Genomic DNA, 20,554 nt, shown 5'->3' with positions numbered 1-20,554 from the left:
TCCCTTTATTATTTTATGATTTATGTTCATTAATTTGTTCTTTTGTAAATAATAATAATAATAATAATAAAAAAAAAAAAAAAAAGATTTGGTGACATTCATTATATAAAATCTATAATATTTTATTTTTATCTAAACATTGATGTCTTTAATAAATATATTGTACATTAAATAACTGGGAAACAATTTTTTTTCTTTAACAGCATGCTATAAATGAAAATAAATGACTGTTTTATACAATTGTTATATTATTTTAACTGTCATTCCAAAGCTAACCGTCTTTAAATGCTGTAAGAGCTACGGACTTGTCTTGCACTTCTGCTATGCGGACATGGAGCGTTCCCCAGTTGCAGGATCTCCGTACTGGCTGCGTCACTCTCCGAAAAATCTTTTTAGGCGTAAAATTAGAAGTGAAGGGACTTTTAATTCCCCCCAAAAAAAGTTCGGTATCAGCCTCAACCAGATTAGAAATAATAAATCTGTAATAATAATTATGTTATTTATATAACACTTTTCTCCTAATAGGACTCAAATTGCTTTACATTTGTCTTTACAGCACCAAATACGAAACAAGCTTAGCCAGGGACATTAGTGGAATGCGTGAGCAAACAGGAGAGTCTGGAGTCTATTTTTGAAGGATTCTAGAGTAGACTTCTCGAACTGTGCGGGGAAGAGAGTTCCATAGAGTCGAAGCCACAAAGCTGAAAGCTCGACCCCCAAATTAATTCTGGAAGATTCTAGGTAGTTAATATTCCTTTGTCAGCGGATCGCAGTAATCCAGTGGGACAGTAAGGATTCAGAAGCTGCTGTAAACAAATGCTATGACGGTTAAAAAGATAATAAACCTTAAAAATACACAGACTTGTTTCAGATTTAGTTTTTTGTTCTATACCGTATAGCAAACCGTATTTTGACCAGAAAGCCTAGGGGTTTCACAATGCATTTATTATATTTCAAAATAATATATATATTTTAAATAATGAATTCAGTTATAAGTCATTTTGAATTTGGATGGATTCCCCGTATTAGAGAAAAGTATATTGCTTTCTGGCCCGGTGAGTTCTTTGATGTGCAACAAGACTGGAACTTTTCATGAAGGACTTTCCGCATTCTGGGCAATAAAATGGCTTCTCCCCCCCGTGAACTCTTTGGTGGGTGACGAGGTTGGAGCTCTTGATAAAGGATTTCCCGCAGACTGAACAGACAAAGGGTTTCTCTCCCGTGTGCGTCCGTTGGTGAGTAACAAGGATCGACTTCTGGTTGAAACTCTTACCACACTCCGAGCAGGAGAAAGGCCTCTCGCCCGTGTGAATCCTCTGGTGCCGGATGAGATGGGGGTTAGTGGAAAAATATTTCCCACATTCATAGCAGAAGAACTGTCTCTCTGTGGCATTAAGTCTCGGATGCCTGTAAAAGTCAGACTGATTGGGGAACCTTTTCTCCCGGTCGTACAAAGAATGTGGTTTCGCAACTGGGTGCGCTTTCTGAGGCACCGCTAGATTTGAGTTACTGTCAAAAGATCTCCACCAATCAGGACAGACAGTTGTTTTATCCCCTACACAAGTCCTCGGATTCAACGGAAAAGTTGATTTGTTGGTCAACATCTCCCTACACTCAGGGTAGTTCACCAACGATGGGTTAGGTATTTTCTCTGGGCAGAGGTCCCATTTGCTAAAGTCCAGAATGTCAATATCTTTATATAGTTGGTCCATCGGTGTAAATGTATTCAGATTACTTTGTTCACAAACACCTGTGGGTAAGTAAAGATTAGTTTCTGGGAGAGTTTTGTCTTCATAGAACACAGATTCCTCCTTAATATGAGTAGATGTATGTTGTGTATGATCTGTTTGTGTATAAATGTCTGGGTCTGTGAGGTCTCCTCCATCACATGAGACCGATTCCTCCTTAATATGAGATGTATGTTGGCTATGACCTGTGGGTGTAAAAATAATGGCATCGGTGACATTCGCTTGTTCGCATAAGTCCGATTCCTCTTTAAAATGAGTAGGTGTATGCTGTGTAATATCTGTGCGAGTGTTAATGTCCGTGTCAATGACATTTCCGTCTTCATGCGATACAGATTGCTCCGTCATTTTAGGTGCATCAGTCTCAGGTGTCATCTCTATCTCATTTCCTTCCTCGATTTTCAGGCATTTTGCTTGATGACTTTTAATATTATGATTGTCAGCATTTATAGACTTGCATTCCATAAAACTGGCGTGAAAGTCTTCAGACAGTGTTTCATGAGCTGCCGATCCATCTGAAAAACATAGATACACAGTAAGTACACTTGTAGTATATTATTATTATCTTATATTTGTTAGCTATTTGGTTAGTTATTTGCTTGCTGTAGCTAGAGTAAGCAGCTACTCACAGGGGACGGCCCTACAGCCCTCAATGATCTTTTACCCCCTTCGTATGGGTGAGCAGACCGTGTCAGCGTTGCCAAAGAGGAGAAAGAGACAAAGACAAAGAGCATTGGTGGTAAGGATAGTGCAGTGGAAGGTACAAGAGGGAAGAGGGCCCTTCTCGAGAGTTTGTATTCTAGATGTGGGGGGGGGGGGGGGGAAGAGTTGGAGAATGAACTGGGAAGACGACATGGTGGATAGGAGGAGTGACTGGGGAGGAGTTGATAGGCTCTCGTTTGGAGAAAATTTAAAGAAGAAAGTCGGACTTTGTGAGGCAGAGTGTTTCAGAATAGGCATGCGCAGCGGGAGAAATGTTAGAGGTGGGCATGGGCAGAAGTGGCCAGAGTAAAGATAAGCATACAGCAGAGGTCAGGGATGTAGGGGGAGTGATTAATAATTTATAAGTAAAGGTGAGTAGTTTAAACTGAGTTCGGAGGAGGATAGGTAGCCATGTAGGAGGTTGCGGAGGGGGAGAGGAAGGTGCTGTACTGTGAGAGAGGAAAATGGGACGAGCTGCAGCATTAAGGATAGTTTATAGTGGGTAAAAGAGGGAAGACAGAAAGTAGAAGGTTACAGTAGTCAAGACAGGAAATGAGGGCATGAATAAGGGTTTTAGTGGCATCTGGGCTTGAGGAAAGTGCTAATCCTAAAGAATTTACCAAGGTGGAAACGTGAGAACTGAGAGATGGATTAAATGTGGAGAGACAGCGAAAGTGGAGAGGATGGCTGAGACAAGGGCATGTTTGAAGGAGAAGGAGACTGATCAGGCAGAGAGGGACAGGTTGAAAAGATGAATGAGGTGGGAGCAAGCAGCAGGAGAGAGGAAGCAGAGGAGGTGAGAGGGAAATCCGGTCAGGGTGGCATGTGGAGATGACGATAGAAGGAAGCGGATTTTATCCCCGTTGGTGGTGGAGAAGGTGGACAGAGTGTGCTGCTCAGAGAGTGGGGGGTAAGTGTGACCAAAGGAGGTGGCTGAGAGGAGGAGTTGGCATTATGAATGCCTTCGATTTGGTAGTGAAGTGGACGGCAAAATCAAGGACAGAGAAGAGGAAGAAGGAATGTATGTATTGAAGGAAGGCAGCCACTGATAAGTAAGTTTTTGGAATAAGAATCCATATCAATATTATAAAAAACAATCATCTTTTTAACTTCCACCCAATTTGGACCAGTACTCTGTTGACCAAAGATCTGTCACTTATCAATGATTACCAAAAATTTTGTGAAGACTTGGCTGGTGGCAACCTGATAATCAGATGTTATGTAGTTTATTTGGACACCAGGCAATAAACGACAGCACCAGCTAAGACTTTCCTGGAGCCTCCTGATACTAAGGGCCGTAATCAATTAGCCACGATAAGCCGTTTTCGGCGAAAAGTTTTCGCCGCTGACGTCATTTCGCCAAGCGAGAACTTATCCCCTTATTCAATTCCAAAGACTTTTCGCCGGTGCGAAAAGTCTGTGCCTCGTAACCAGCGGAAAAGATTTGCTTCTGAATGTAGGCAGAAAAGAGGGCAGAATTGGGGGTTTTGGGTGCAAAGTTTGGGGAACACCCCTGCAGCCTTGGGGCAGCCCCACAACGGTAAACTGCGTAAAAAAAAGTTTAAAAAATACTTTAGATCACCACAAAAAAAGTACTTTTGTTTTGGGGGCGAAAAAAAAACCAAAGTTGGGTGACGAACTTAAAAACTAGCGAAATAGACTCCAGGGGTTCCCCCAAGTATGCCCCAGTTGTTTATTTGATTGCAGGTGATTGCTGAAGGTGCGTTTTTTTAAAACTTCACTTTAGCAATTTTGAACCATGCTAGCACCCATTTTCATGTACACCAAATTTGCTGGGACTACTTATTTTTGCCCAAAAAAACCAGCTAAATTCTATTCTTCACCACTTGTGCAAATACGTTAATTAGCAGCTATGGAGAACATTTAAGCACCCCAAATACCTTCAGCAGGGCTATTCATGGGTATCTATAGTGATCCCCAATGTCAGTGCATCTTTTGGGGGGTGTCTGGCGGATTTCCCCAAATCTGACAGCACGTTTCGCCTGTTTGAGTTTCGCCGGGACGCGCTTTCGTGTCTTTTGGTATTGAATAGGATGAAAAGCGCCCGCGCGCACGGAAAGTGTTCTCTTCAAAACACGCGATGTAGGCGGAAAGTCCAGCAGGAGAAAAGGACGAGACTTCGCGGCTAATTGAATATGCCCCTAAATCTGTAGAACATCTTATTGCAGGTTGGGTTAATAATAATATTAACAAAGTGAATCTCTTCTTACCCAGTGTTGGCAGGGGCTGTTGATGATCCATCGCTTCCTTGTACAGATTCTTGTGTTCCTCTATATACTCCCACTCCTCCATGGAGAAATAGACCGTGACATCCTCACACCTTATAGGAACCTGACACACAACAATGATACAGTCATCACCCAGACACATCCCCTGGTGTTACTGTATAATGGGACTCATTCATAGGCGTTGGCTGTGTGGATCGGTGCCGCGTTTTCGGTCGCATTGGATCTGAGTGCATATGCTAATATCGCAGGTGGCGTAATTTGTTAAAGAAAACGCCCACTGCAGGCTTCTCCGATCCGCTGCCTGTGCTTGAAGACGCAGCATCGTATCCACAGTGTAAACATCGTATGGACAATCGGACTTCCGAGTAACCATTAGCTTACTCAGGATGTCCGGCACATCTATGCTGCAGGGGCCAGGTAAACTGCGCATGATGATTTAGCCTATAGCTTAGCACGCCCAGAAAATCGGGCCTGCGCTCCCATTTCTGCAACACACTCCATTGCCACCCCGAAACGCCTACAACCTGTCAACCAGGTTGCGGCTAACAGGATACAGCAACCAATATTGCAACTGTATCGAGGTACATTATTGTTCATTCTGGCACCCAGCACCTGTCATAACCCGTGCAATTCCTCTTTCCTGCCTGGGGTGTCACTCTCTGCTCTGGGGCTTCTAGTGCACTCTGGTCTGTAGCTCAGCAGTTTGTTGCATCAGCTGAGTGTGCTAGAAGCACCAGAGCAGAGAGTGACACCCCAGACAGGAAAGAGGAACTGCCCGGGTTATGACAGGTTCAGGGTGCTAGAATGAACACTAGTACATGCGCACTCTATCTCCGCCACATGTGCAATCCTCGAAACATCACCCATCTGCGTGAAAATCGGACCAGCGTCCACATCTGAATCAGCCAAAATGTCCCATCCCCAGCAGTCACCTCTCCAGTCATCACCCAGACACATCCCCTGGTGTTACTGTATAATGTCCCATTCCCAGCAGTCACCTCTCCAGTCATCACCCAGACACATCCCCTGGTGTTACTGTATAATGTCCCATTCCCAGCAGTCACCTCTCCAGTCATCACCCAGACACATCCCCTGGTGTTACTGTATAATGTCCCATTCCCAGCAGTCACCTCTTCAGTCATCACCCAGACACATCCCCTGGTGTTACTGTATAATGTCCCATTCCCAGCAGTCACCTCTCCAGTCATCACCCAGACACATCCCCTGGTGTTACTGTATAATGTCCCATTCCCAGCGGTCACCTCTCCAGTCATCACCCAGACACATTCCCTGGTGTTACTGTATAATGGCCCATTCCCAGCGGTCACCTCTCCAGTCATCACTCAGACACATCCCCTGGTGTTACTGTATAATGTCCCTTTCCCAGCGGTCACCTCTCCAGCCATCACCCAGACACATCCCCTGGTGGTACTGCATAATGTCCCATTCCCAGCAGTCACCTCTCCAGTCATCACCGAGACACATCCCCTGGTGTTACTGTATAATGTCCCATTCCCAGCAGTCACCTCTCCAGTCATCACACAGACACATCCCCTGGTGTTACTGTATAATGTCCCATTCCCAGCAGTCACCTCTCCAGTCATCCCCAGACACATCCCCTGGTGTTACTGTATAATGTCCCATTCCCAGCAGTCACCTCTCCAGTCAGCAGCTGAATGATCTTGTTGGTAACTTCCAGGATCTTCTGGTCATTGTGTCTCTCATGTATCAGTGAGTGCAATGGAGGCACCATGGTCGGGCTCTGGGTCCTGCTCCGTCCTCCAGACACAGCTGGACAGCTGCTGGGTGCCTTACTCTCACCAGACTTCTTCACAACAATATAATCCTAAATAACGAGAGATACACTTCTCTTGAGCATAAGACATTAAATCGCACCCCTTCCAATTTTAAAATATTACCATATTCCTGCAGTTCTCTATGATTATCTTTTATTTTTAAAGGAGCAGCACCGTACAGAAAAAACACAAGTAACATGGACACTGACATAACAATGGTACAGTAAGTGTAAGCTAACATATCTGTGGAACAATTCAGTGTAAAAACAATCAACAAACTTGATAGGACACGTGGGTCTGGTAACTCATTGTATGCAGACAGGCTAGTGGGGGTGAGTCACTCAATGAGTCTACACCCAGTGAAGACTGAGCAACACAGAGTCACTGAAAGGGGCAAGGTAACAGAAGACAAGGAACACTGGAAGCAATGATAGTGCTATCGAAGAATATGAGAAAGGAGGGCCCTTCCCGTGAAAGCTTACATGCTAAGAGGAGAGGTTCACAGTTGGAGGGTTAACTCTACAAACCAAATCATCTCATACTCCCTCACCTCCCCAGTCAGGTCCCTGTGTTAGTAATAGAGATAATAGTGATGTCACTGTGACACTCCCTCACCTCTCCAGTCAGGTCCCTGTGTTAGTAATAGAGATAATAGTGATGTCACTGTGACACTCCCAGACTCCCTCACCTCTCCAGTCAGGTCCCTGTGTTAGTAATAGAGATAATAGCGATGTCACTGTGACACTCCCAGACTCCCCTCACCTCCCCAGTCAGGTCCCTGTGTTAGTAATAGAGATAATAGTGATGTCACTGTGACACTCCCTCACCTCCCCAGTCAGGCCCCTGTGTTAGTAATAGAGATAATAGTGATGTCACTGTGACACTCCCAGACTCCCTCATCTCCCCAGTCAGGTCCCTGTGTTAGTAATAGAGATAATAGTGATGTCACTGTGACACTCCCAGACTGCCTCACTTCTCCAGCAAGATTCCTGTGTTAGTAGTAGAGATAATAGTGATGTCACTGTGACACTCACAGACTCCCTCACCTCCCCAGTCAGGTCCCTGTGTTAGTAATAGAGATAATAGTGATGTCACTGTGACACTCCCAGACTCCCTCACCTCCCCAGTCAGTTCCCTGTGTTAGTAATAGAGATAAGAGTGATGTCACTGTGACACTCCCAGACTCCCTCACCTCCCCAGTCAGGTCCCTGTGTTAGTAATAGAGATAAGAGTGATGTCACTGTGACACTCCCAGACTCCCTCACCTCCCCAGTCAGGTCCCTGTGTTAGTAATAGAGATAATAGTGATGTCACTGTGACACTCCCAGACTCCCTCACCTCCCCAGTCAGGTCCCTGTGTTAGTAATAGAGATAATAGTGATGTCACTGTGACACTCCCAGACTCCCTCACCTCCCCAGTCAGGTCCCTGTGTTAGTAATAGAGATAATAGTGATGTCACTGTGACACTCCCAGACTCCCTCACCTCCCCAGTCAGGTCCCTGTGTTAGTAATAGAGATAAGAGTGATGTCACTGTGACACTCCCAGACTCACTCACCTCCCCAGTCAGGTCCCTGTGTTAGTAATAGAGATAATAGTGATGTCACTGTGACACTCCCAGAGTCCCTCACCTCCCCAGTCAGGTCCCTGTGTTAGTAATAGAGATAATAGTGATGTCACTGTGACACTCCCAGACTCCCTCACCTCCCCAGTCAGGCCCCTGTGGTAGTAATAGAGATAGTAGTGATGTCACTGTGACACTCCCAGACTCCCTCACCTCCCCAGTCAGGTCCCTGTGTTACTAATAGAGATAATAGTGATGTCACTGTGACACTCCCAGACCCCCTCACCTCCCCAGTCAGGTCCCTGTGTTAGTAATAGAGATAAGAGTGATGTCACTGTGACACTCCCAGACTCCCTCACCTCCCCAGTCAGGCCCCTGTGTTAGTAATAGAGATAGTAGTGATGTCACTGTGACACTCCCAGACTCCCTCACCTCCCCAGTCAGGTCCCTGTGCTAGTAATAGAGATAATAGTGATGTCACTGTGACACTCCCAGACTCCCTCATCTCCCCAGTCAGGTCCCTGTGTTAGTAATAGAGATAATAGTGATGTCACTGTGACACTCCCAGACTGCCTCACTTCTCCAGCAAGATTCCTGTGTTAGTAGTAGAGATAATAGTGATGTCACTGTGACACTCACAGACTCCCTCACCTCCCCAGTCAGGTCCCTGTGTTAGTAATAGAGATAATAGTGATGTCACTGTGACACTCCCAGACTCCCCTCACCTCCCCAGTCAAGTCCCTGTGTTAGTAATAGAGATAAGAGTGATGTCACTGTGACACTCCCAGATTCCCTCACCTCCCCAGTCAGGCCCCTGTGTTAGTAATAGAGATAGTAGTGATGTCACTGTGACACTCCCAGACTCCCTCACCTCCCCAGTCAGCATGTAGATGATCTCCAGGGTGAGGTTTATAATCCTTTCAGTCATCTTGTTCCTGTACTTGCTCATCATTAGTCCATGTGGGTTGGGGAATTTCAGTAAATATTGATGCTACATTTAATATCTGAAATAAAAAAGGTAAAGAACGCAAATTAATACATATATATAATATACTTCACACATATATTGCATTATCTAAACTACAACAGTGATTTCAATCACAGATTATAATACAAAGCGGTTATTAATTTGTGATGAAGCTACAACAGGTTACAAATGTACCCCTCCCCCTCTTGGACTAAGGGAATTTTTGTAATCTCTTTGTTTATAACTTTGATAGTGAATGCATCACAAATATCAACACACACAAAAATTATTTGAATAATCTACAACTCAGATATATCAAATATTATATCCAAAAAATAAAAACTTACACAAAAAACTTGAGGAAGTATTCTTGTTGACACCACATTAACTCATTACTCACCTCAAGGTCTTCACTAATCACAAGACACTGGTGCTATACTCAAAGTTGTCCCTTCCTCTGTGTGTGGTCTCTGTGCTCCATGCTAAATCTTTGCCCGCTCTATAAACGGTAATCTCTGAGCGCTTGCTATTTCTCTCTCTACAGTTACAGCTCATGGGGGTCTATTTACTAAGCAGTGTTAGGTGAAGTGAAAAGTGAAGAGTGAAAAGTGATAAGGTGCCAGCCAATCAGCTCCCAACTGTCATCTCACAGGCTGTGTTTGAAAAATGACAGTTGGGAGCTGATTGGCTGGCACCTTATCACTTTTCACTCTTCACTTTTCACTTCACCTAACACTGCTTAGTAAATAGACCCCCATGTTTGATAATATTGATAAGAAAGAAGTATATAAGTGATATACAGTAACGTAATGATAAAATAAAGATAATAAAGGTATACCATTTATATATGTTAATATACAGATGTGTCCTCATAGATTGTGGCTCTCGATGCGACAAGTCCCGAGCGTAATTTTTCACTCAAAATGAGCACCTCATTTGCATAAATAAAACAACTTGGAGCAAAGAACTACATTGATGTGTGACATTTGTACATACATGTGCGACTGAGTCTGACTCTGTGTAAGAAGTGCTACGATGCCGTACTGCTGTTTTTTCTCACGCCAATTTCTGTTGTGCTTCATTTGCGATGTTGTACATGTTTAAAACTAATTCCTGTGCGGTGTAAGTCGCAGCCCAGCGTCTATACTGTGGGAGAGATGTAACATTAGCCGTGTATCTCCCGTTATTTGGCAGGACCTGCTTTGCCCATTTAGTGTGGCGAAGTAGGTCCCTACAATGGCAGAATGTGCTATTATCTTTGTTTTACGAAGAGGGAGAGGTCAGAAACGCCCCAGCGACACCCGCGTTATTGGAAAAAAAAAAAAAACTTTATTGCTTTTTAAATGCACAATCCCTGACTGTCGGAAGCGACAGCCAAGGACAGTGCTATGCATGCGGCAACGACAGCTGAATCTGTGAAAACGATAGCTGCAGCGGTTGGAACGGTCAGTGTCACTAACCGTTCATGCATCTGCCTGCACATTGGCGCCCTATCTTGAAGATCACTCTGCTCGATACTCTGCATTACTACATGCATGGAAGCGGTAACTGCAGCACTTAACATGCGCAGATACCGATTTCCCCCCTATCGTCCCTTCATACATCTCCCCCTGTGAGTGGTGTTTCGCTGCATTTGCGATGTGAATAAAATGCAAAATTTTAAGAAAAATAAGGTACTCTGCTCCTCTCGGATTTGGCTCAGTTGCGGGGGGGCGTCTCGCGCCGTATTTCTTATGGACGTTATGTGTATGACAACACATCTGTAGTGATATAATGCCAAAATAAGTGATATCGGTGCGATATAATAAAACAGTGAGAGAATACATACATTATATAAGTGATATAGTGGTATAATACAGAATATAATATATATATATATCTATCTATCTATATCTATGATAGCTAAAATCATAGCGGCAGATTACCAGTCAGATACAAATAACGAAATTCAGCATACAGGGCATGTGTAGATGCGAATTTATGCAAATTTGCATATCTATGTCCTATTCTGAAGATCTTTGCAGGTTCTGTTTTTCTGCGCAATGGTCGCTTCGGGGAGGGAACTGGGTGGTGATAATGCAATTGCACAAAACTGTTCGGACTTGTGGGAGAGCTGTGGGCGTGTAGCTTGAGTTGAGTTTTGTGCTATAATGAGTTGTGCGTATGGAGAAAAGAAGGCTTCAACCCCCGGGGAGAAGACATTTCCACAATCCTACCCTGTGAAGGAACAGTGGAATTGCCCTTCGGTTGACCAATTTGGCCGACTTATACCCTCAAAATATCGCATCGGATGGCCTCTTGGACGATCCGGCATACCTGACCGATCAATATTTTCAGATCCGTTGTGCACATACTCAGTACAACTAACTGGGCAATCTGCTGATATTAGTGTAACTTAATGAATTTCAGCCAGGTCCTCACAACAAGGGGGCGTAGTATGGCAATAGGTGGGCAGTGAGGGGGGCGTGGCGGCTCAATTGCATCATTGTGGTCCCGCCCCTGCTGTACAGAGCCGATATTACAGGCACTGTAAAGCTGGGGGCAGAGCTGAATAGCGTCCTCGCCCTAGGACTGCTCACTTTTGCTCAGGTAGTGGACGGCCATGGGGTGGGGGTGGGGGGCAAGCCCGGGTTCCAGGAGACTTGCCTACTCTTGCGTGTGGCGTCTTGGATTTCTGGGAGCCTCCTGGCCATTCTGGGGCAGTAGGCAAGTATGGTGTACGCTCAGCATTAGGAAACTCGCTTCAACGTAAGGTAGTATATATCAGACTGCAGCTTCATCCCACAAACACAAGCACTTTAGATAATTCAGCCCCGTAATAACAGAATGCAGATATTTAAGCGATAAATGATAATATAGTGATATGCTACAGAAATATAATAAGATAACAGTGACAGAGTAGAGATATTTAAGTGATTAAATAGTGATATAAAACAGATACATCATAATAGTGATATATAACAACAAAGTGATAGAATACATAAAAATGGGTGGGGCATGACAATAATAGACTGATTTCATGTAAATATACAATATTATTAGTACTATATAATAACACAGTGACAGAATACAGGTATATAAGTGGTATAGGATATAATCAAGTATATCATTTGACATATGATAACTTAGTGGTGTATTATTACAGGTATCAGTTATGTATGATAACACAGTGATATATACACATTTATACATATATAATAACCAGATAAATTACCTTCCATCAGACACCACTGGGCAGATAATAATATAAAGTACAATGAATACTTCCTTTCCACAACCTTTGACCCCACACAGGAAGTGATAGCTGTTAGAAGCAGAGGATTCTGGGTGTTGTAGTCATTTTCTCGCACACTATGGGAGTCACATGGCTAAAACTAGCCAATTGCAGTTAACTCGGAGTTCTAGTCACAAGAGGACGAATGTCTGCATGGAGTCTTTAGTCTGTCTGTGGTGGCAGCCATTTTCCCATAGATAAATAGTCACTGAAGCAGCTCACAGGAATCAGTGAAGGATGTTATATTATAAACAGTATGGTGATTATTAGTACATATACATTTCCAGATATACAGCACTGTGAGGGCATGGGAGATACTACCTACTCAGCAGATGGAGGAGACATGGTTGTACTGATTGTCATTGTTTTGTTGGTGCTACAGAGTTCGGCAGCAATGAACAGTGGGGCAAACATGGCCATAAACTGGTACATACACCAGAGCTGCCTACTCTGCTGGAGGATCTGGGAGGCTTCGGGAGAAATCCGAGAGTACTCAGGGCCTGATTCACCAAAGATCGCAGTAGCAAAGATACACACAATCGGTCGATTAATTCGCATAGCGCATGCTAATGCAGCGCAGTGCGCTTACGCGAACTAGCAATTGCGATGGGAACTGCGTTTGCAGAGGCTACGCCGACCCAGAGCACATTGACAGGAATTGCCGTTTGTGGGTGGTGACGGGGGATGGACGGGCGAACGCAGGCGTTCCAGTGCGTTGCAACGCCGTTGCAAGAGCGTGCATAAATTATCCACTGCAATACCATAGGCAGCCTGAGGCCTCAGCGTGTGCTGAAGTTAGCAATTCCTGAGTGAGGTCTGACCTGCCTTAACTGTGCGTATAGGTCCGATGTTACCGATTGTTTCGTTATATTGCCCAAGTATACGGATGTGTGTAAGGGGAAGTGGGCGTCCTTATGGTAAGCTGTGATCGCAATGCGATTGCACACATTTGCATTTCACCGATAATATTAGCACTGCGTTACGTGCGTTCTAGCAGAATAGCCATCCTTGGTGAATCAGGCCCTCAGTGTGCAGAGGACAGAGGTTGGGGAATTGGGATAAACAAGCACAGAGCGCACTACTACTAGTAGTAGGTGCGACGATTACTTATGACAGACGACCTTCCCCCTCCAGACCCCTAAGAGTACCAATAACTGTTGCGTGCGCAGCGGCATGTGCTCATGACACCCGTTCACCACTACCAGACCCTCCAACATAGTACAAAATAATCTGCTTCTAGTCTTCCCAATTCATTGAAACAGGTCTCCATGCATTAACATTTCCAGGATACTAATTAAGAAAATTGTTTATTTTGCTGCAGATTAAATTGTCACTATCACATCAAAGGGCCTGATTCAGACCACGCGCAAGTGGGTCGATGATGGGCCAGTGTGCACGCTTGGCGTGCGCGAGCCCCGTAGCGAGTGAGACCTTCACTCGCTCCGGAGCTCGCAGCAAAACGGTGCGGCTGTCGATGTTAATCGACAGCTCGCTCCGTTTTGTAGGCGGGTAGGGGGGGTGGCTGAACAAGGGTCTCCTCGTAATGCCGATGGTCGTGATAATCGCGACCTTCGCCAGGCCGCTCGCACAAGCTGTGGGTGGTCACCCACAGCTGTGCGAGCGGCCTGGAGGCTGGAATAAAAAAAAATACTCCCTGCCCTGATTCAGAGCGTGCGCTCGCAAATAGCGAGCGGCTCTGAATCAGGCCCAAAGTACACATAGGCCAAGAGTTGCATCCCTTTTAGCAAATTGTGAGATGTCCAAATGAGACAAGTAACTCAATAAGGGCGGGATGTACTAAGGGCAAAAATGCGGTCAAACCGCATTTGACATTGAGCACATCTCTGCCGGGGAAACACTAAACGATATCGCTCATGGAGCGAATAGTTTAGGGTGTACGCGGCTTAAGCATGTACGGTCGGTGGCACTGAACGCTCTGACTGCAGCTAGCGGTTTTGATAGCTACAGTTGTCATTGCTGCACCACTTCCAATTAGCTGCGGGGCGCAGAATCCCTACAAGCGCCAGTCAAAGCAGCCGCAAGAGGGAGAGTGGAGTTCACTAGACAGGTCAGTTAACACTTTCCCTCTTCGGCAAAACAACTTATAATGCATCCGATCGGTGCCTGAACCTGCTTCGCCGCGATAATGGGCAAACAGGCATTTACCGCTCGTTAGCTGCCCTTTCATTCATCTCCCCCTAAATACGCTTCACACTTTCAATGAACTGTTCTCTATTAAAGTTCTAGTTATCAGTACCATATAAACAGTAAGATACAGGGGCCTATTCATCAACATTAAAATAACGGTTTTAAGGACATTTTCCTTATTTACAGTTATTTTAGTATTCATTAACACACTTAACACAGGACATATCACTGATATCTCCTAGTTAAGTCGGCCTGCATTAATTTCCACACTTCCCATACATTAGTATGGAGATGTAGAAATTAGGCTATTCATCAAATTCCGAAAATTATGCATTTTCGGAATTTGATGGTGTTACTTATACGCCACTCTGAGGTGGCGTATAGCGGGCGATACTTACCTGCTTTCAGCTGGGCAGGTCCTCCTCCGGTTTCCTCCATCGCTCCTGGTCCCTCAGGCTCCGCCTGTGTGTTCTTCCTGCCGCAATGCTGCTGCTGCTTCCGGGCAGCGTCTTCCCTATGTTCCCCGGTGGCACTTGATAGTGCTTCTTCAATTAACTGTTTATTTATTATAAATGGTTTAATAAAGAAGCACTTACAAGTGCCACCGGGGAGCAGAGGGGAGACGCTGCCCGGAAGCAGCAGCAGCATTGCAGCGGGGAGAACATAGTAAAGTTATATATAAAAAAAGAAAATCTAGAGCCCCCTCTGCCTGGCCCTCCTTGTAGCCACTGGGGCCGGGCAGGAGGTCGGGGTCCGCGGCTGCAGCCCAACAGCCAGCCAGGTAGGTGGGGGTGTGAGCGGGGACATAGAATTTTATGTTCAATTACCGCAGCTGATTAAGGCCCCCATACATCAGAGATTGATTGCAGCAATCGTGCAATTTGCAATCGATTGTGTATAAAAATCTTTCCCTTTTTCAATCGATTGTGGTAATTCTGCAATCTGCAATCGATTGAAAAAGGGAAAGATTTTTTATACACAATCGATTGCAAATTGCATGATTGCTGCAATCAATTGCTGATGTATGAGGGCCTTAATGACCACCATCGATATTTTAGCAATGATAAATGGGCCCCACAGGGAGAAAGTCATGGAGAAGAGCAAATCACTGACATAAATGGCCTGATTCCAAGTCTCATGCAATGTTGATATTCGCGCAAATGCTTGCTGTTTTTCAACTGTGCATGCATCTAAAGGTGCGTAGACATGGGACAATTTTTTGAACGATTTGTCGTTAATGATGTCATTCAAAAAAATCGTTCAGTATTTGCCCCAAAATGATGAACGAAAACTACAAATGCGCGCTCCCGTTTGCCGTTTGACTGGCCATACAACCTGACGATTTTGTCAGGTTGTACATGTTCGGGGATGAGGAGGGGGCCCAGCACTGAATGAAATCGTTCTTGATTTCGTTCAGTGTTTGTGCTCAGCGTCGTTAACGACACTGAGCACAAACTGCCAGGGACATGCGGGACGATGTTCGTTCAGGGCGCACATCATCCCGTTTATGGTGCATACACACGGTCAGGTTTTTCTTCAGATCTGAACGATAACAATTTTAAAAAGCGTTCAATTGTTCATATCTGAAGTAAAATCTGACAATTGAGCCATGAACGATGCGCGTTCCCGATGGTCCGATAATGATATCTGACATCTGATGTGTTTGCAGTCAGTTTTGGATGATTTCAGTCATTTTAATGCAGTCAAAAATCGTTCAATCATTTGTAAAATCGTTCAATCGTTCATCTGTCAAATCTGACCATGTGTATGCACCATAAGTAAGACAGCGCATGCTTCCCAGGGTGTGAGTGTACAGAGTCGTAGTTGTGATTGAGACACGCAGTCTCATAAATGTATTGGGGGCGTTCCTGGGAGGTGGCTATTCAGACACCTTATGGGCCTGTTATGGAGTGTCGCATAACTGTATGCAAACTCAGGGCCTAATTCAGACCTGCTCGCGAGCGCCGAGCGCTCGCAAGTGGGTCGATGTTGGGCAAGTGCGCATGCGCACGACGGAGGCTGCTCCGTCGTACGCATGCGCGAGACCCGAATAACGACGGCCCAGCCGTCGTTATGAGTCTCGCACCAAAGGGGGCGTGCTGTCGTTGGTGAGTGACAGCACGCCCCCTTTGGTGGGCGTGCCGGGGGCGTTGCTGCCCAGACAGAGGCATTCCCATGGGAACGCCTACCATCTGGGGCCGGCCCCACTGACAACACTAGTGATGTCAGTGGGAGTGCTTTTGGCTCTGATAGAGCCAAAAGCACTCCAGGGCTTGCGGCAACGAGACCCTACCGCAAGGGTCTCGTCACAAGCCGGATGGTCGCGATGGTCTTGACCATCGCGACCATCATCATGGACGCACGCATAAGCTGTGGGTGGTAACCCACAGCTATGCGAGCACCAAGAGGCCGCTACCAAAAAAAATAAAAAAATGCCCTGATTCAGAGCGGGCGCTCGTTCAGAGCGTCCGGCTCTGAATCAGGCCCTCAGTTGCTTGATCACTTACACTGGAGGCCAGTCTCAAATGGAGAGTCTGCACATAGCATGGGGCCAGTGCACGTTTCAATAATGTGTAGAATGTTTGCGTCCAAAGATTCCCCAAGCGCCTAAAAACGCACAAAATGAGCATCCAAGTCCACATTCAGATGCATGCTTGTATATTAGGGGAAGGGCTGATACTACCATTAGCATAAAGTCGTAGGCGCAACTATTGCAACAGACGCTAAAGAGGCAGCAGCAGCGCGCGACTCAGAATCAGCCCTAAAGAGAGCAAAAGACAGAAGGTGCAAGAAATAGTAATTGGAAAGCTATATCCTGATCTCTGATATACCCTGTTTAATACTACACGTGTATTGTCATGCTGGTGGTATTTAGAGATGTCTGCACTTTAGTTCACCTCTGTGTTCTTCCTCCCACATTATCGTCTTCCCACAAATTTAAAATAGCTATAAATTAGTGAAGAATGGGGGAAATTACGTGATAGCGCCAAGGAGAAATCACACCAAGGCCAAGTGCCAGGATTCTGCCTGGGATCGGCTGTTACTCACCGCAACGTCAGCTTCCCCTCATTAGCAAGAGCAGTGAGACATTAGGTGCAGCGGTAGGTGACTTGCTAAGTATTCTCCCCGGGGCCCAAAGGACAGCGGTGGTCATGGGCGCAGCCATCTTGGCTGAATCACCTGATGGAACCTTATCCAATGGTAGCTGTGTCAGTTCTCAGCTGACTTGCTCATCCAATGGATAGCTACGTGATTGGCCGGCGGCCCCCCTTTGAAGTCTGCTCGTTCCCACGAACAGACAGTAGCGCAGTGTAATAGCATACTGTAACATGCTGTTACACTGTATCAGCGGCTGGGCTGGGATCACTACGGAGAACATCGTGGGACAGAGAGGTGAGTATTGGATCTTTTATTACAGGTACTTCACTTTGGATGCTTTACGTTGACAAGTGGACGCGAACATCTGGAACCAGGTGAGTATGTATGTGTATGCATGTATGTAATAAAGATTTATTTTACAGGTGTGTTGTGTGTTTATTTAACCATTTCTTTACAGGTGAGCTACAGATACCAGTGGGCCCTTAATGCCCTGCATGCTGGTACTTGTGGTTCTCCAAGTACCAGCATGCAAGGGAGGCTTGCTGGGACCTGTAGTTCCACTGTAAAGACAATGGTGATAAATCTTAATTTTACACTTCACATAACACAATCAACCCGTCACCCAACAGCAAGGGGTGGCGGGGATAGCACTGGGCTATCAGCCTAGGCCAAGGGTGCCCTGGAGAGGGTGACCTCTATATTGGGGGGTCACCAACTCCCCAGGGATCCTTGGCCTGGGCTGACTAATGGTCAGGGCTGATGCTGCGGCTGGGGGCCCCGGTGAAAGGGCACCCCTGGCTGTGTCATCAGTCCCCCGTTAGAAAGGGTCCAGGGCTGGTTTTAAATATACGGGGGACCTCCCGTCATTTTTTCTCTCCGTATATTTAAAACCAGCTCTGTCCCTGCTGCCTTGTGCTGGTTCTTACAGTACAGTGAAACCCTGCACATTTTTTTCACTGTATTTTTAAGAACCTGGACAGGCTGGCTAGCCCAGGGCTGGTTAGTGTTTTGGGGGGGGACCTCACGTCATTTTTTTAAAAAGAAATTATCCCTATTTTTTACAGGTACCTAAAAAAACATACACAAATCACAATGATTTGTGTATGTTTCTGAGCATCTCGCAGCTCAGGGGGTTGAGAGTTTGAAAAGTGCTTTTGACAGAGAGTTTGCACCTATCTCACCCAAGCCTGTCATCCCGATTTTTGGTAAATTTGAGAGATGTGTGTTTTAGGTGAAAAGTACTTGCGATTTGCCCCGATGGTGCTTTGATTCGAGATTGCTATCTCACCCGAGTTTTACGAGTGAGATGATTGAAGTCTCTCTCTAACTCACCCGACTTTTGCCTTTAGTAAATTTGCAAGCAGGGAAAAAATCAATAAATCACCCGAGATGATCATCTGGACCTATCTCGATTGTTAGTAAATTTACCCCTAAGGCTGATATGCACAAGCATAACTAGACCAATAGGGAACAAAAGTTACATTGTTTGCAAAAACCGCTACTCAGATACTGTGCAGTTACAAAATTGCAAAAATACTGTGACCAACAAAGGAACATCAAAAACAAATACTATGATTACAAATGGAATGATTCCAGTTGATATAACAGAAAGGAAATAATTCATAACAAATTGATATCACACATACAATTATTGGAGAATAGAAAAGTATACCGTACAGGTGGATAATACATTTTATATTCTTATTCACACTGTTTCTAACTAATACTGTATCACTACTATATTTTATCAATTTGCTGCTTTATATTTTAGGTATATAATAAAAGTTACGTTTTATATTAAATTCAAACACACCACTGAGTAAAGGAAACCCCTACTTTTTCTTTTTCTTTAAAACAGGTTATAGATAAACGGTATCAGCAGTGGCTAACTAAGGGGGGTCGAGCAGGGTGCATGCCCTGGGCGCCATAGGACCGGCTGCGCGGGGGGGCGCCGCCGGCCACGGTACCGACCCGCCCTAGTTAGGCAGTGTAGCGCCGACCGCACATTTACAAAGGACCGGCGCTAGGCTTCCTTTGCTGCACAGCTGAGACTTTCCCTCCCCCTGAGTGCTTACCCAATAGCGCCAGGAGGAGGGTGGGAGGCGGGCGGTCTCAGGCTGTGCAGTAACACACACAATGCCGCCAGTGCGGCAGCGATGTGTGTGTTAACCAGCAGCCAATGAGAGTCAGACAGACTCTCATTGGCTGCTGCTGCACACACATCACCGCCGCGCGGCGGCAATGTGTGTGTTAACCAGCAGCCAATGAGTGTCAGATAGACTCTCATTGACTGCTGAGCTCCCACTGCAAGAGTCAGTTCCCTTCCGGCTCCTGCAGTGGGTAATGGGAGAGACGTCATGATGTCTCTCCCATAATGCAGAGCACACCAGCCCGGGAGGACTGACATGCGGCGCCGGGAGCAGTGGATTGAGCTGGAGCGTGGTAAGTGTATTTTTTTTAAATCTTTCTTACTTGTGTGTCTGCACATCAGGGGGGGCACCATTACAGGGGGGGACCACTACTGGGGGCACCATTACTGGGGGGACCACTACTGGGGGTGGGGCACTACTGGGGACTACAACTGGGGGGGACTACTATTGGGGGCACTGCATCGGGAGGGGGAACCTCTACTGGAGACTACTACTTGGGGGGGGGACTACCACTGGGGGCACAATATAAGGGGCTTACTACTAGGGGACCACTAGTTGGGGCACTAAATAGGGAGGAAAACTACAGGGGGCACTGTGTAAGGGCACTGGATAGGGGGTATCACTACTGAGGGCCTGCATAAAGGGGACCACTACTGGGGGCACTGCAGAAGGGGGGGGACTACTGCTGGGGGCACTATATAAAGGAGCACTGCATAAGGGGGACGACTACTGGGGGCCCTTCATAGGGGGGGCACTGAATAAGGGGAACTAATGAGGGGCTGCATAAGGGGGCCCACTACTGGGGGCATTGCATACTGGGGGTACTGTATAAGGGGAACTAATTGGGGGCTGCATAAGGGG

General features: G+C 45.8%; 1 protein-coding gene across 2 annotated transcripts; it reads right to left on the bottom strand.

Annotated features, from left to right (window-relative positions):
• Positions 1-152: 152 nt before the first annotated feature.
• Positions 153-12,320, bottom strand: LOC148508023 (uncharacterized). Of its 2 annotated transcripts, XM_088445246.1 has the most exons (5): positions 12,237-12,320; positions 8,927-9,059; positions 6,354-6,542; positions 4,679-4,799; positions 153-2,260 (listed from the first exon to the last, which is right to left on the bottom strand). In XM_088445246.1, the coding sequence occupies exons 2-5, from the start codon at positions 9,005-9,007 to the stop codon at positions 1,026-1,028; spliced, it is 1,626 nt and encodes a 541-aa protein (XP_088301372.1). In that variant the 5' UTR covers positions 9,008-9,059; positions 12,237-12,320; the 3' UTR covers positions 153-1,025. The 2 variants fall into 2 exon arrangements, with proteins under 2 accessions (XP_088301372.1, XP_088301374.1); XM_088445248.1 differs by lacking the exons at positions 8,927-9,059; positions 12,237-12,320 and adding an exon at positions 7,108-7,178.
• Between the last annotated feature and the right edge of the window lie 8,234 nt (positions 12,321-20,554).

This window comes from Taudactylus pleione, unplaced genomic scaffold (genome assembly GCF_031769625.1).
Source record: "Taudactylus pleione unplaced genomic scaffold, aTauple2 ptg000377l, whole genome shotgun sequence".
NCBI lineage: Eukaryota > Metazoa > Chordata > Amphibia > Anura > Myobatrachidae > Taudactylus > Taudactylus pleione.
The sequence above is the reverse complement of the archived record's forward strand: the minus strand, read 5'-3'. Positions and strand labels throughout refer to the sequence as shown.